Here is a 16,958-nt window from a genome sequence, read left to right as displayed (position 1 = left end):
TTTATAATGCCCCTTCTAAAGGTTTGTTTTTGTTAGTTTGTTAGATTTTTTTTAAGTATTGGGAAAGGAGAGGTTTTTTTGTTTGTTTGTTTGTTTGTTTGTTTGTTTTGTTCTTGGGCCATACCTGGTGTTGTTCAGGGCTAACTCCTGGTTCAGCACTTAGAAATCACTCCTGGGTAGGTTGGGGGGCTATACTGGGTGCCGAGGATTGAACCTGGACCAGCTGTGTGCAAGGCAAACACCCTATCCACTATACTATTGCTCTAGCTCTGAAATTTGGGGGATGAGGTGGGTTACAACCTCTGGTGATCAATGCTTACTCCTGGCTCTTTTGTTTTTGGTTTTGGGTCACACTCAGCTGTGCTCAGGCATTACTCCTGGCTCTGAACTCAGAAACCACTCGTGGTGGTGCTAAGGGGACCATATGGGGAGCTGGGGATTGAATTTGGGTTGGCTGCATACAAGGCAAAGGCCCTACTTTCTGTGTTATCACTCTAGCCCCTTACTCCTGGCTCTTTGCTTAGTGATCACTCCTGGCAGTACTCAGGTGACTGGAAGTGATACTGGGGATTAACTACTAAGGTCAGCTGCATGCAAGATAAACACCCTACCTGCTAAAGTACCTGTCTAGTCCTTAAAGATGTTTTAGAGAAACTCTGCCCCTTTTCTCAGAAAGTCAATCTTTTTTTTTTTTAATAAGAATTCCATTCCTAAAGCCATCGATAATCGCCTACACTTTGGGGCCAGCCAGCATTCCAAACCCCTAAATGCAAAGATTAGTGGGGAAGCTAAGGAAGACACCTACACTGGGGGATATGGATAGAAATCCTGGAAAATCTCCAAATCCACCCAAATGCCTGAACCTTATAGATAAGGACCTAAAATCAACACTTAATGGTTTAGCGATGGAAATCAAGGAGTCATTAGCCTGCGAAATTAAGGAATCTATAGATGAACAACTCAACCAACTCAAAGAAGAACTCTTTCAGAAGATAAGAGAATTCATAAAATAGAACAGAAGAAACTAAAAAAACATATTGGCAAGCTATAAAAGTAGAATTACACAGGTGGAGAATCATAGAGACAAACTTGAAGACAAATTACAATACAGCAGTGACAAAGAAGTCAAAAAAGAAAGGAGAGTCCAAAGACTAGAAGAAAATGTAAGGTACTTAATGAACAAAGACAAGAGAAATAATCTCTGTATTATAGGCATACCAGAAGAGGAAGAAAACAGGAAAGGGAGAGAACAAGTAGTGAGGAAGATAATAGCAAAGAACTTCCTCACGCTTGGGAAAAGGGTTTCTCTACAAATCCAAGTGGCAAAAAGAATTCCAAACAAAATAGACCCTAACAGAACACCACCAAGACACTTAGTAGTCCAAATGGCAAAAAACAGAGAGATGGACTTTTTAAAGCAGTAAGGGAGAAGAAAATCCTTAAGTATAAAGGGAAAAAAATCCATAAGAATCAAACTAGACCTTTCATTTGAAACAATCCAGGCAAGAAAAGAGTGGAATGACATATTAAAACTACTGAAAGAAAGAAACTTTCTAACTTAGAGTCCATTACCCAGCAAAACTCTCGTTTACATGGGAGGGAGGATTAAAAATATTCTCAGACAAAAAAAGAACTCACGATATTTGTGCTAACCAAACCGACCCTAAATGAACTACTCAAAGAGCAATTACACAAACCAAATCCCCAACTGTATCAAGTTCAGGTTTAATCCATGGAACTGTATGCTTGAGAGCAAGCACTGCTGGAGTAGCCCTGAGAATCATTGGGTATGACCCAAAACTATTTACACAAATAACATAAAAATAGGACTTAAAAGATAACTTTTAAGGCCAGTGAGTCTGGGCCTGGAAAAAGTCCAAGTCTATATGCAGAGATAGAGATTGCTCATCCTTAGAATTTCTCTGAGCAGAAATTTAAAATGCTCAGACATGGGGCTGAAGCAATAGCACAGTGTTAGGGCGTTTGCCTTGTGCATGACCAACCTGGGACAAACCCAGGTTCAATCCCTGGCATCCCATATGGTCCCCCCGAGCCTGCCAGGGGCTATTTCTGAACACAGACCCAGTAATAATCCCTAAGTGCCACTGGGTGTGGCCCCCCAAAAACCCCAAAGATGCTCAGTCATCTTGACTCATAGAGTCATGTAGAGACATCCATGACATTCCGTGAGGTTATCGAGAAAAAAGGATGCGAGAAGTTGGGATGAAAGTGGAAATCCATAGCAAGATATCCCCATCCCCCCACCCCATCAATGCTGCTTTTGAGTACAAGTATACTAGACAATAAAAGTGATGAGGTAATGCTGCAGACGGGTTAGCATTGCTAAGCAGAACCTTTCGTGGGTTTCGGAATTTTTCATAGGGAAAGAAGCAGGAGCACGAGTGGACGAAATATGAAATATGAAATAAATGAGACCACACAAAAATGCATTGTATGGGGACTCTCGCCCAAGGGATGAGAGACAATTTTACTTTTCAGTTGATGACATTTTATAAGGACAGACTCTGGTATGCAAGGTGTTCTCAAAGAGCAGGAGAGCAGTACAATGGAAAAACAGACCTTAAATTTACATTTTTTAAATATTTTTCTTCAGGCGAGAAAGAACTCTGCCTGAAGGCAGTGAAACCAGAAGTAGAGATGTTTATAGTTTAGCAAAAAGCAGGTTTTTCAAGATATCAGGAGGAGAGAGACAGAGATATTCATGATGTTTAAGTAGTAGCAGCAAAATAGATTTTAGGGGGGACGGAAATAATTGTTTACCATCATAGAGCTAGACTTAGAAAAACAAGCTGTTGGCGCCAGGTTATGCGAACTAGCCAGCAGGGGACTTTTGGTGGGCTTTTGGTAGTGACAGTTCTTTGTCTGTAGGAGAGCTGAGGCTGGATTTCTATAGTGACCAAATAGAGAGAAAAATGTAATGTTACAGCCATGTTGGAATTACCACCAATGATCCACGCAAAGGGTCAAATGATTGACTTCGCTAAGCGGGCCTTTTGGCAAATAATTCTTTTAGAGGAAAGCACTGCACCAGGGAAGGGAAAACCCGCGTCTGGTGCGTGCTTTCCTTAAATGGGAAGTAACAAGGTAAGTCCTGGGCCAGACATGTGGCTCAGACATAGAACAGTTGCCCTACATGTCTGAAGCCTTGTGTTCCAGTTTGATACTGGCACTACAACAGAAAAAGGATCAGCCCTGAAAAAGAGCTGGACAACCTGTCAGGGAAAGTCCCGCTTCTGTCTGCCTCTTTAACAGTCTAGGGATTTTGGTTTCTCCAGGCCTCGTACTAGTCTAGTGTACCACTTGCAGTGTGTGTGTTTCTCCCTCACTGCCTCCCTGACTATCTGGAGGTCAGATAAGGGAGTGCAGGGCCAGCAGCATTTGGTCCATTCACGATAGCATCACATGGATGGCTTGGGGATGAAGAGTAATGATGGATGTGGTGTTTTCCTGCAAATCAGCTTTGACGGGCATATCTCAGCAGCTTTTCCTCCTTCCCTGCTCTCTGACCCAGGACCCAGCCTCCTCTTCATCACGTATGCTGAGGCCATTGCCAACATGCCGGCATCCACATTCTTTGCCATCATCTTTTTTCTGATGCTGATCACACTGGGCCTGGACAGCACAGTGAGTGATGGAGATGGGAGGGATATTGGGCTTGTTCTCTATCAACCTGGCCACCCCCAGTGTTGGCTGCTCCCATGTCATGTCCCCCCAACACAACACAATTTTTAATGAGATAATCAGGGCAAAGTACCTTGCACATGGGGTGGGGAACAGTATGTAGGAACTAGTACTATGCATGGTCCCTTGATCAGATGGTGATCAGATGGCCAAGTGACTCTGGTATCTGGGTTAATCGCTGCTTCAGCTCAGGGCCTTGTCTGTCAGTATGAAACAAGTCTCAACATTGAGGTGACCTCTCTGGTCCAAGCAAAGTATCCTTGAGAAATCTCTCATAGGAACAACAGCCATATGTTTGCTCCCTTCTAGTCCCTCAGTGTCCTTAGAAAGGGGTTTATAAGACATCATATAAAGCAGAAACATTTGTTTGCCATAAGGTCCTGTGAGCTGGGAGAGCTGCTTAGGGTCAGTCTGTCTGGTCCTTCAGTAGTCTGAGCCTCTCTTTCCTGCACAGGGACCCAGAAGGTGACACATGGCTCTAGCCCCCTGGAACTGTTTGTATTTCCTCTCAGTTTGCAGGCTTAGAAGGGGTCATCACCGCTGTGCTTGATGAGTTCCCTCACATCTGGTCCAAGCGTCGGGAGTGGTTTGTACTTGGTGTGGTCATTACCTGCTTCTTTGGATCTCTGGTCACCCTAACTTTTGTAAGTAACTCAATCTCTAAAAGAACCATCTTTGGTGAGCCTATTAGAGTCTAGCAGCTTGGGAGAGGACTCATAGGGCTAGAGAACATGCTTGGTACATGGGTGGAAGTTCCATCCCTCTCATCACATGGGTCCTCAAGCACTACCACAAGTCACTCTGAAGCACCGTACTGGGAGTAAATGCCAACAATGGCCACAGTTGGCCCCAAAAGAAAATCAAATAAAATTTCACAAAGAAAGAGTATAAGAAATGAATACTACCCTTTCTTTCCTCCCCCATGCTACCCTGACTTCAGAGGAAATTAAAAGGAATCATCATATCTGTTTTTAGAGTTTGTCAACAAAAATTACAGGTTCTTTGACAGCTGTAGAATCTGTGCATGGTGACAAGAGGTGCTTAGTTTTTTTTTTCTAGTAGATCCAGCTATCTCTCAGGTTTGAAGAACATCTGAGAGAAACTGAATTGCTTTTCTGGTATAGTTCTGTTCTTCCGGCTGCTTGTCAGGAGGCTATTACTTTAATATACAAATTTGAGGAGAGGCCAGAGTGACAGTACAGGAGGGTAGAAAGCCTACTTTGCATCAGTTTAACTGAACTGGGTTTGAGTCCTGGCATCCCATAAGGTCATCTGAACACTGCCAGGAGTGATCTCTGACTACAGAGCTAGGAGTAAGCCCTGAGCACTGCCAGGTATAGCCCCAAAGCTGAGTAAAGAAAAACAAAAGCAGGTAGTTCAGTTCCAGAGGCCCTTTTGGGTTCTCAGAGAGCCCAGGGGTTAGAGGAGGCGTGGACTGGGAAGCCAATCTCAGAAGGAGGCTCTGAAGATTTATATTAGTTTGAACCAAAGTGGGAATTTTCCAGAATGAGCCTATGTGAACAGGCTTCTGTTGGCCCCTATGGTGAAGAAACAGTGGATTCTCAGAATGTTATCTTTTATCTAGGGAGGGGCATATGTGGTGAAGCTGCTGGAAGAATATGCCACGGGGCCCGGGGTGCTCACCGTCGTGCTGATAGAAGCCATTGCTGTGTTTTGGTTCTATGGTAAGATGCCTCCTTCCTCCATCTTTTCAACATTAGAGACCAGCCTTCCCAACCGCCCTCAGGAGGCTAGAGAAAGGCCAATTTCATAAAAGCAGGTGATATCTCAGGCGGGGCTATGAAATCATCTCAACTGAGTGCCTTCTTCCATACTCTGTACCAGGCTGCCCATAGTCTTGAGAAGCCTCCCCTTCTTGGTTTGGATGTTTACCCAGCAAGGACAGGCTGAAAATGTTTTTGAGAGTTCACCACCACTGATACTTCTGATCCTGCTTTAGCTCTAAGAATTGGACAGATGACAAAGAACTAGTGCCCAGTAAATGTCTCACTATACTCCTCGGTTCAATGTGCTGTAAGTCTGTGGACTAATAGGTTTAGGGTGAGTGGTGCCAAGCTTCAATTTTGTACAAGCTCCTTCCAGAGCCCTGAGTCAGAGGTTAGGAGTTTAATTTTTAGGCAAGAGGGAAGGAAGAAAGTTCCTGTTTGGATTATCTACTCTGGTAAAAAGCCCCAGTTCATCTCTTCTCTCTGGGGTGGAGTCGGAGGAAGGCAAAATTGCTTGGAGTGCAGATTGATTGTAATCTGGATCAGGCCCAGTCACTGGGTGCCAAGAATCCCTGATAGGGGATCAGGGAGGGTGGAGGGCCACAGGGAGGCTGGTTCTCTGTACCCCCTCAGTAAGTAGAAGACAGTAAGTAGAAGTCAGTAAGTATGAGGGGTGTGAACCTGCCCAAGGTAATGCTGGGAGCTCTTGGAAGAAAACACTTTGCCGCTTCCTCATTTCTCATTAAAGTTCAGTTCTTGCTTTTATGCCAGTTAACTTGTTTTTCTTTAATTTTTCTTTTTGAATTTTGGGCTATCCCCAGCAATGCTCTGGTTTAACTTCTGGCTCTTTACTCAAGAGTTACTCCTGGTGGTGCTTGGGGAATGGTATGGAATGTCGGGGATCCAACCCAGGTCAGCTATGTGTGGGGCAAGCTCTTTACCTGCTGTACTATCTCTCTAGCCCCTAGTTACTTGTTTTTCAATATGTGGAATCTCTACTTTAAAATAAGGAATTTGTTGAGGTAACTTTGGCTTCTGAGTGTAAGTGTTTATATGTTTTAGGAGCACCATATTACCACACCATGTTCATGACCAAAGTGCCAATAACCTACCTCTAATGCCCATTGGAACTTCCCATGATACCCCCTCCATCTGGCACCTTATAATCTCATTTCTTTTCCCAGAGTATGAGGATTTGTTTTTAATGACATTTAATCACCTGCACCCTGGGTTTATTGATTTGTTTACCAGCTATGAGTGCCACACAGCATTTGTCTTCTTCTGACTTATTTCACTTCACCTGCCTCCTCTCTATAATTCCATCCATGTTGTAACAAAAAGCATTTTGCATTTTTACTTAAAAGAAATAGTGCTTGGTTTATAATACTATTAACAATGGTTTCTTAGGAACATAATTTCAACACTATACCCATTGGGTGTACCTGTCTCCCTCCCTAAGAAATTAAACCTGGGCCCGGAGAGATAGCACAGCGGCATTTGCCTTGCAAGCAGCCGATCCAGGATCAAAGGTGGTTGGTTCAAATCCCGGTGTCCCATATGGTCCCCCGTGCCTGCCAGGAGCTGTTTCTGAGCAGACAGCCAGGAGTAACCCCTGAGCATCGCCGGGTATGGCCCAAAAACCAAAAAAAAAAAAAAAAAAAAGAAAAGAAATTAAACCTCCTCATTTCGAATAGTTGAATTGTGTTTCCTGGAAAATATAGGACACACATGCCATTACTTTTTATAGAATAGTCCTGACATAAGAACAGGCAATAGTGTGATTTAATTTTCCTCTTCAAAATTCTCAGTAAATGGCTAATCAGTCTCTGTCGAGTGTTCACAATTACCTATACAAAATTCAACTCTCTTTTCTATCGTACCAATAAAGTCAAGTATATGCTGACATCATAGAAAGGCAGAGGGTCAATAGCTCCCCTTTCATCCTCCTTCTCTATGGAGAGAAAACTTAACTTGCTATGAAATGCAGGTTTGGGACGAGTCCCAGTGTCAGACCAGATTGGGCTGCCAGCCCTGCTGTGGAGGAATCCAGAACTGTTGTGTTCCTGATTCATAGCAGAAGGTGGCTGTTTGTTCTCTCTCTGTCTCTCTGTCTCTGTCTCTCTGTCTCTCTCTCACTCTCTCTCAGTTTTGGGGTCACACCCAGCAATACTCAGGGGTTACTCCTGGCTCTATGCTCAGAAATCGCTCCTGGCAGGCTCGGAGGACCATATGGGATGCCAGAATTTGAATCACTGACCTATCTCTCTGGCCCCTTGTCTGTTCTCTCTTGACCAGTTTCCCTCTCAGCGGTGCTCCCTCTGATCAGGTTCCCTCTCAGCTGTGTGCTCTTCTTAGCCACTCACTCTCTTTCTCTCTCTGTTGCCTAGGCCTCACTCAGTTTTGCAGTGACGTGAAGGAAATGCTGGGCTTCAGCCCTGGATGGTTTTGGAGAATTTGCTGGGTCGCCATCAGCCCTCTGTTTCTCTTGGTGAGTGGTGCTTTCCCCTCTCCTCACTTTGGACACAGCCACCTTCCTCATTACCATGGCATCAGTTACTGAAGGGTTACACCTAACAGCCTTAACCAGCCCTGGATTCTGAAGAGAATCTGGGCTGTCCAGGTGTTTTAAAGGGACAGCTGTGCCCTCATCTTCTTTCAAAATAACCCCTGTAGTATTCTAGTATGGATAGAAAATAAATAGGCAGCCATTTATTTTCTCTTGTAATTGTTTCCTTTTTTTTTTCTTTCTTTTTTGGGGGGCACACCCGCAGTGCTCAGGGGTTACTCCTGGCTCTATGCCCAGAAATCGCTCCTGGCAGGCTCAGGGGACCATATGGGATGCAGGGATTTGAACCACCGTCCTTCTGCATGCAAGAGAAACCCCCTACCTCCATGCTATCTCTCCAGCCTCTTGTAATTGTTAATAGGGGCTCACCCAATGGTGCTGGCAGGGCCTTGGTCAATGTTCTGGGGTGGAGGATGGGATGTTTCCTGGGCCAGGAATTCAACTCAGTGCTTTCATGTGCCAGGTATGTATTTTCCCCTTGAGCTGTCTCCCCAGCCTCCAGCCTTTTATTTCTTTTGGGGGCTCTAATCATAGTGTGATTACATAGTTTATTCGTTCTAGCATTCTAGGCTTTGCAGCAGTGTGACTTTCTCAAATTCTTCCTTGACTTCTATTTCCTGCACCCGAGCAATTCCCCAAATCAAAGCCAACCGTTACCTTATCTGTCCAAAAGCCTGGGACTCATGGCTCTGGCACTTGTGTAGAGCTCAAGCATTCCCTTTCCTCTTTACCCAGGGGTTCCTTATTAATTCATGGGTGCTTTTAGGTAACTTCTAAAGCACACTTTTTATGTTGTTTTATTTTGGGGCCACACCTGGTGGCACTCAGGGGTTACTTCTGGCTCTGCACTCAGAAATTACTCCTGACAGGCTCAGAGGAATATATGGAATGCTGGGTACCAAACTCATGTGCAAGGCAAGCATCTTACCCACTGTGATATCACTCTGGCCCTTAAAGCACATGTTTTTAAATCCAGAAGTTTTAGTTATTTTTAATAAAAGATTCAGTCTAAATCTATATTAGTGAAGCAAACGTCCTGCCATAAATGGACTATTTTTAGTTTTATCAGGGCTTCTCCATAATCTACATAAGTTTGTTTTTCAAAGAAAGAAATTACATTGGCTAGGTTTCTGAGGTATACTCAAGTTTCTTTGTTTGTGTCAGTTACACCCCACAGGAGGGAACCATGAGAAACTAAGACTTGCATAAGGCAAGCAAAGCAGAGGTATAAAATTTGAATACCCCAAAGTTAGTTATCTAAACCTGAGTATGGCATTTAGGATAATAGTTCAATAGTTAAATATTTAGTAAAACAAGAATTAAATATGTTCATGAATACAAAAATAAGTCCCCACTGAAAAAAATATCAACAGTTTAAACAAACACAAGACCCTACCCCATTGTAGCTTGTCTTAGTTCACTCACTTCAGTCTGATCTCTTCGATGGGGCAGCTGACTCATCCTCCCGAGGCAGGCTGGGCCCTGGAGATTGTCTCATTTTTTTTGGTTTGTTTTTGGGCCACACCCAGTGGTGCTCAGGGATTACTCCTGGCAGTCTTGGGGAATCATATGGGATGCCGAGAATCGAACCCAGGCCCATCCTGGGTTGGCAGCATGCAAGGCAAATGCCCTACCGCTGTGCTATCTTTCCGCCCCCTGGAGTTTGTCTCTTTAACTGTTGCTTTAAAATACTCTAGTTTGACTGCTGACAACATTGGCATCACTGTCTCTGTTATGCCTGAGCTGCCTCCACCTTGTCCTGGCCCGAGGAGCTCATAGAAATGTCTTCATTTCTATGAACTTCTTGGTTGACTTGCAAAGGGGCTGATCCCGTCAATGAGCTTCTGAGTCTAGCCCATAGCCACATCGCTCACAATCTCTGGTCTGTTTTATTCATTCACTTCCTCTAGAGGCAAGTTTGCTAGTGTGCAAGGAAGTGGAGGGGGGATAGATAAGGGGCTGAGAAGCTGGCTTCCACTTGTGGGTTTCTGGAGCAGATACCCTGCTCTGGGCTTCTAAAGGCTGATAGAGGCTGACCACGAGGACCTCATGGAAAACATTATTTTTCATTGAAGCCAGTTCCTAAAAGAGGAAATCTTGTCTCTGAGCAGAAACATGCTAGGAAGGACTGGGGGGTGGGGGTGGGGTGGGGGGCAGCCTAGAGGCTCTAGTCATGACTCAAGGTCTCCCTGGGAGGCCATGACTTGCTCACACTTGCCATCAAAATGACACAAGGAACCATAGGGATGGCACCTCATCACAATCTCCCTGTCGGTTTTTCAGAATCAGATGGAGGTCAGGATGAGGAGACTGAGGTGAGGCAAAGGTTTGCCTTTGGCCAAACTCCTGTCCCCAAATCCTATTTCTGGAAGTCAGAGCACACTGTTGAGAAAATGAATGCTAGGTTAGCCATTTTCCTTTTTATTACCTACAAAGAAAAAAGAAGATATAAATAGATGTTTAATCACACAAATAATTTACATTACTGTCTTCTTTATGATGATGAAATAATAAAATTAAATTAAATCAAGAGCAATAGCGATTTCAGCACAGTGGTTACTAGGCAAAAACTGATATTTGCACTCGCTCCAGAAACCAAACTGAATAAGAAAACCCATAATCTGAATATTGGGAACAGATTCCGTGGAATTTGGGAGTTGAGATTTTTTCACTGAATTTCGGAAATGAAAGTATAGAAAGATGCTTTTGCCAGTGGTTGCTCCTCACAGTGGATGGGTCTGTGGCAGTGAGATTCGAATGGGTTGAAACCCTAGATTTAAAAACTGTTTTGAGACTGAAGAGATAGCACAATGGGTAGCAGAGTGGATAGGGGCTTGCTTTTTTTGCAAGTGGCCCAGGTGGGTTCTATCCCTCTACTGAGCACCTTCAGGGTTTATCCCTGAATGCAGAGCCAGGAATAAGTCCTGAGCATGCAGGATATGTCCCCTTGCCAAACAAAACAAAACAAAACAAAACATCTGTATACACATAGACCAGAAACATTGGTCTAGAAGCCTGAGGTCTGAGAACTTTGTTATCACTAGTGGACCTTTCATCCAATTCAAACCAGTCATGGTCAAGAAATGCAGAAGAAATGAAAACAAAATTGCAGAGGGCCTACAGGGCCATGGAAAGGTCACTCAGTTTGTTCCTCTGCTGACTGGGAGAGGTCACAGTGCCCCACCCCGACCCCTTCTAAAGCATGTTAGTCCTTCTTTTCCCTGAAGGGGGCTCTGTTTTTTTTCCTAAGGAATAGTCTGAGGCTTTGGGAACTGATGTGGGAGACGGGGAACATCAAGCATTTGTATGTTTTCCTGTAAGTGAGATGCAGAAATCAGTGAATTCTGGCTGGGGAAGTAGCTTAGGGGTAGGACACTGACCTTGGATGTATATCTGAGGCCCTAGATTCAACACTTGGCCCTGCCCAACTCTCTATATTAGTGAGTACTCTGTCTCAGAGTACTATTGAGTACTATTAATCTCCTCAATAAAAATATCTTAGCATTAGCATTTGGAGTTCTTGATATCAGAACTGCCTCTGTCCACATGGTACTGGTAATATTTTCAATGCTTGGGACATTTCTCTTTCAGTTCATCATTTGCAGTTTTTTGATGAGCCCACCACAGCTACGACTTTTCCAATATAATTATCCTCACTGGAGTGTCATCCTGGGCTACTGCATAGGAACCTCTTCTTTCATCTGCATCCCCACGTATATTGTGTACCGGCTAATCACCACTCCAGGGACCTTGAAGGAGGTATGTACATGCTAATGTTTCCAGATGGATCACTGGGGAGAAAAGGGCTCCTTTGTTATTATGCCCTATTCTAAAGACATTAGTTTATCCCTGTGAAATGCACAGAAGTGGCTCAGCCCTATATACGCCTCCTGCTGTCCACCATACTGTAGACCTGCATCCAATGTCCTAAGCCTTCATTAGTAAGGTGAGGGGACCTGGATTTGGGTAACATTCCCCCCAGCCCACTTCCACCCTCCCTTCTCCCATCCGCACTGGATGCAGGATTTAGGCTTTGTGTGTGACAGATAACTACTTTGCCATCTGCAGCTGTTGGATCTGTGATGTCTTGAGTAACACACAAACTTTGATCCAACAAGAGATTACAATGAAAAAATTTCCCTGATCTCTTTCCTTGTTTTTATTTATTTATTTATTTAGTTTTTTTGGGGGGCCACACCCATTTGATGCTCAGAGGTTACTTCTGGCTAAGTGCTCAGAAATTGCCCCTGGCTTGGAGGGACCATATGGGACGCCAGGGGATTGAACAGTGGTCCTTTCCTTGGCTAGCTCTTGCAAGGCAGACACCTTACCTCTAGCACCATCTCGCTGGCCCCTATTTTTTGAACCTCTTTAGCTTTCATGAGTAAAACCAACTATGCCTTAAAGGCTGTACAGTGCCAGGGATCAAGCCCAGGAACAAGTATACCAAGTGTGTGTTCCAGCCCTCAGTAATCTCTTCCTGCTTTCCTGGTCATTTTTCCCTCTTTTTCTATTGTTTTATTTATTTATTTTCCTTTCCTTTCTTGTCTTTTTTTTTAAAATATATTTTTTTAATTGATTGATTGATTGGTTTGGGGGCCACAATCGATGGTACTCAGGGACTACTCCTGGCTCTGCACTCAGAAATAGCCCCATGGCAGGGACCATATGGGATGCTGGGAATTTGAATCGGGTCCCTCCTGAGTCGGCCACATACAAGGCAAATGCCTTACTGCTGTGCTATTTCTCTGGCTCCCATTTTTTTAAATCACACTCATCTTTTCTGTGTTTTATTGCTTATTTATTTTTGTTCAATTTATTTTATTTTTCCAATAACATCTTTATTTAAGCACTATGATTTCAAACATGTTTGTAGATGGGTTTCACTTATAAAAAAAGAATACTCCCCTTCACCAGTGCAAGCTTCCCACCACCAATGCCCCTCATCTCCCTACTCCACCATTCCTTACCTTTACTCAAGACAGGCATTCTATTTCTCTCACTCACTGCCATTGCCATGATAGTTGTTAGTGTAGTTATTTCTCTAACTGCACTCACCACTCTTTTTGATAAACTCCATATCTTGGGCTGGTCCTTCCAACCCTCATCTCTATTGTCTCTGAGTATTATTACAATAATGTCTTTTATTTTTCTTAAATCCCACAGATGTGTCTATCTCTCTCCCTCTTATTTATTTCACTCAGTTTCCATGTCCATTCATGTGTAGGAAAATTTCATGACTTAATTTTTTTCTGATGGCTGCATAGTATTCTATTGTGTATATGTACCACAGATTCTTTAGCCATCATCTGTTATTGGGCATCTGGGTTTGTTTCTAGATTCTGGCACTGCAATGAATATACCGTATTTTCTGGCATATAAGACGACTTTTGAAACGAAAAAAAAAATCAACTGAAAACCGGGGGTCGTCTTATATGCTGAGTATATCCCGAAAAACATTTCCATATGCCGCTAAACGAAAATTGTCTGGATATTGCCACGAAACGAATTTTCCAACTCGATCCTGCACCAATCTCTGCAGGGCTGCTCGGACCGCCTCTCTAACTCAGCCAATCCAAGCAGGCTTTTGATGCATGCAAATTAGACAATGTTCTGTTCCGAATCTACACTGTCAAAAGCCTGCTCAGATCGGCCAGAGTCAGAGAGGACTTCTATTACAGTATAACCTTTGAACCTTTGCTTGTTGTGATTGGCTCACTGTGGTACATACAGTTGCAGCACAGGAACGTTCTGTCTGATACAGCGAATATAGGCCTACACCTATGTTTTAACTGCAAAATTAGGGGGTCGTTTTATACGTAAAATATGGTAGGTGTGCAGAAGGCATTTTTTTTTATTGCATGTTTGTGTTTCTAGGGTATATTTCTAGGAGTGGTATAGCTGAATCATATGGGAGCTCAATTTCCAGTTTTTTACTTTTTTTTAAATTTTTTTGGTTTTGGGGCCACACCTGGCAGTGCCCAGGGGTTACTCTAGTTTTTTGAGGAAACTCCATATTGTTTTCTTTCTCTTTCTTTCTTTCTTTCTTTCTTTCTTTCTTTCTTTCTTTCTTTCTTTCTTTCTTTCTTTCTTTCTTTCTTTCTTTCTTTCTTTCTTTCTTTCTTCTTTCTTTCTTTTCTTTTCTTTCTTTCTTCTTTCTTTCTTCTTTCTTTCTTTCTTTCTTTCTTTCTTTCTTTCTTTCTTTCTTTCTTTCTTTCTTTCTCTTTCTTTCTTTCTTCTTTCTTTCTTTCTTTCTTTCTTTCTTTCTTTCTTTCTTCTTTCTTTCTTTCTTTCTTTTTTCTTTTCTTTCTTTCTCTCTCTCTCTCTCTCTCTCTTTCTTTCTTCTTTCTTTCTTTCTTTCTTTCTTTCTTTCTTTTTCTTTCTTTCTTTCTTTTTTTGCTCTTCTGTTCTCTTCTCTTCTATTCTTCCATGCCTTTTCCTCCACTCCCCTCCTGTCCCCTCCTTTCTCTCCTCCTCCCCCCATCCTTTCCCTCCTCTCCCTTCTCTCCTCACCTTTCCCCTTATCACTTCCCTCCTTCTCCTGTCCCCTTTCCTCCACTCTCCTATCTTTCCCCTCATGACCTCTCCCCTCCTCTTTACTCCCCTTCCCTCTCCCCTCCTCACCTCTCTCCTCCTCATCTCTCTCCTCCGAACTTCTTCCCTTTTCTCCTCTCCCCTCTTCTCCCTTACCCTTCTCTCCTAACCTCTCCTCTCTTTTTTATTTTTTCCTCTTTTCTTCCTCTTTGTCTTTTGGTGGGGAGGGGGGACCACACCCAGCAGTGCTCGAGGCTTACTCCTGGCTTTGTGCTCAGGGATCACTCCTGATGGGGCTTGGGGGACCATATGTGGTGCTGGGGATCAAACCTGGGTCAGCTAAGTTAAGTCCCTGCCAGCTGTACTTTCTCTCCAGCTTACAATATCAATTTTTATCCTGTGTTACTGGAGTTGACAGTTAAAGCCTCTGGATTTCCAGTATTGTTATACTTCATGTTACCAGGGTTGAAAGTGCTCAAGCTTTTTGTTAGTTTGATTGTATTTTTTACTACAGGAAGTCCATGACTATATAAGAAGAACCTGAAAAATGACTTTTAAGTCTTTAGTTAGGGGTGAACCTGCAAGTCTGCCTTTCCCCTATGGTGACTATGACAACCACATGGGATTATTTTAGGAGTGATGACACTGGACATGCTATTTATTTATTTTTGTTTTGGGAGCCAATACCAGCTGCACTCAGATCTTACTCCTGGCTTTGTATATGAAGATTACTCCAGGTGGGCTCAAGGAACCATATGTGATGCGGAGATCAAACCCAGGTTGGCTGTGGGCAAAGCAAGTGCTCGGGTCCCTGAGCATGCCTTTTAAAATTGAGTCATGTATAACTCATCACCCTGTGTGAACTCACAGTACTCTTTGTGAGAGTGATTTATAAAACCATCAACATTCTGATTGTCCCTGGTGGAGGCCCTGTGTACTGTCTGTGGCAGTGGTCCTCAAACTATGGCCCTCGGGCCACATATTGTATTTGTATGTTTTGTTTCTTCATTGCAAAATAAGATATATGCAGTGTGCATAAGAATTCGTTCATAAGTTTTGTTTTTACTATAATCAGACCCTCCAGTGGTCTGAGGGACAGTGAACTGGCCCCCTGTTTAAAAAGTTTGAGGACCCCTTCAAGTTTGTGGTGTTTACACAGGCAATATGCAGGCAATATGGAGCTCAGCTCAACTCAGGGACCAGACTTGTCACTGCATGTGCCTCTCTCCCACCCTGAGTGGCTATGTGAAGCCTTCTTTGTTCAGAAAAAAAAATTACCTTTCTCAGATCATCTAAGGCAGCTGATCAGTCAATAGAGATTTGAATGAAGACTTGTCATTTCTCCCATTTTTCTAATTAACTTGCAGATGCTTCCAGGTCCTGAACGTATCATTTTTTTAAATCTATATTTAACAACTAATAACTGGGGATTCCCTAAAGGAAAGTCAATGAGACTTTTTCAGTGTAGTATATGCTATTCAAATGCTATTTCAATTTTAATATTAGCGTTGAAAGATTTTGGGAAGTACTGGTAAATTACAAAATACATATATATGAAGTAAAAATAATGTTATATTTTCTGTGCTAGAGAGATAGAAGAGGGGACAAGGTGCTTGCCCTGCACTCAGCTGATCTGGGTTCAATCCCCGGTACCACATATAATTGATCCTCAGATGATCCTCAGGACTGATCTCTGATCACCGAGTAAGCTTTGAACACTGAGTGAAGTGCTGAGTGAAGCACCGAGGCAAATATTAAAAGAAAAATCAATAAACAAAAAGAAATATTTTCAAATTGGAGGGATAATACAGTGAGTAGGGCTTATACATGGCTGACCTGGGCTTGATCTCTGGCACTGCCTATGATCTGAGCACCACTGGTCTCCTGAGCCCTGCCATGAGTGACCTGGAGCACAGGACCAGGAGTAAGCCCTGAGCACTGCTGGGGGTGGCCCATAAACTATCCTTCAATATAATAATCTAATGACACTTTATTTCCTTCCCAACAGCGTATTATTAAAAGTATCACTCCAGAAACACCAACAGAAATTCCCTGTGGGGACATCCGCTTGAACACCGTTTGAAAGGTGTTCCAACGTCTCTTTTCCCAGAATCGTCACCTTCTCTCCTTGAAGTTCATGGGTTTCCAACTAAACCCTACAATGGAAGGACCATCCTCACTGAGACACAATTCCCAAAGACTATGGGGCTTAGACTCCTATGGCCTCTAACCCCCTTCTTTCTGTGAAATCTCCTGGACATAATATCACATTAGATTTGTGACAAAGCTGACCTGGTATATTCTGCATATGCAGGAGGGTGTGTGGAGGTTTGAAAACCACCATATAATCCATTAGAATTAGGTTTAGAATCAAGCCTGTGAAAGTCTCCTGTATCATTTCTTGTTATGATCGCTGGTATTTAATCTTT

At 43.2% G+C, this 16,958-nt stretch overlaps 1 protein-coding gene across 1 annotated transcript in view; it reads left to right on the top strand.

Annotated features, from left to right (window-relative positions):
• Positions 1-16,612, top strand: part of SLC6A4 (solute carrier family 6 member 4) — a 40,053-nt gene extending 23,441 nt beyond the window's left edge. The window contains exons 9-14 of the mRNA XM_049772779.1: positions 3,533-3,645; positions 4,215-4,346; positions 5,288-5,387; positions 7,817-7,917; positions 11,587-11,754; positions 16,538-16,612. Coding sequence (XP_049628736.1) covers positions 3,533-3,645; positions 4,215-4,346; positions 5,288-5,387; positions 7,817-7,917; positions 11,587-11,754; positions 16,538-16,612 — 689 coding nt within the window. The remainder of the gene's footprint in view (positions 1-3,532; positions 3,646-4,214; positions 4,347-5,287; positions 5,388-7,816; positions 7,918-11,586; positions 11,755-16,537) is intronic.
• Positions 16,613-16,958: the final 346 nt, after the last annotated feature.

This window comes from Suncus etruscus, chromosome 1, assembly GCF_024139225.1.
Source record: "Suncus etruscus isolate mSunEtr1 chromosome 1, mSunEtr1.pri.cur, whole genome shotgun sequence".
Classification (NCBI taxonomy): Eukaryota; Metazoa; Chordata; class Mammalia; order Eulipotyphla; family Soricidae; genus Suncus; species Suncus etruscus.
This window is presented reverse-complemented; position numbering and strand designations above follow the sequence as displayed.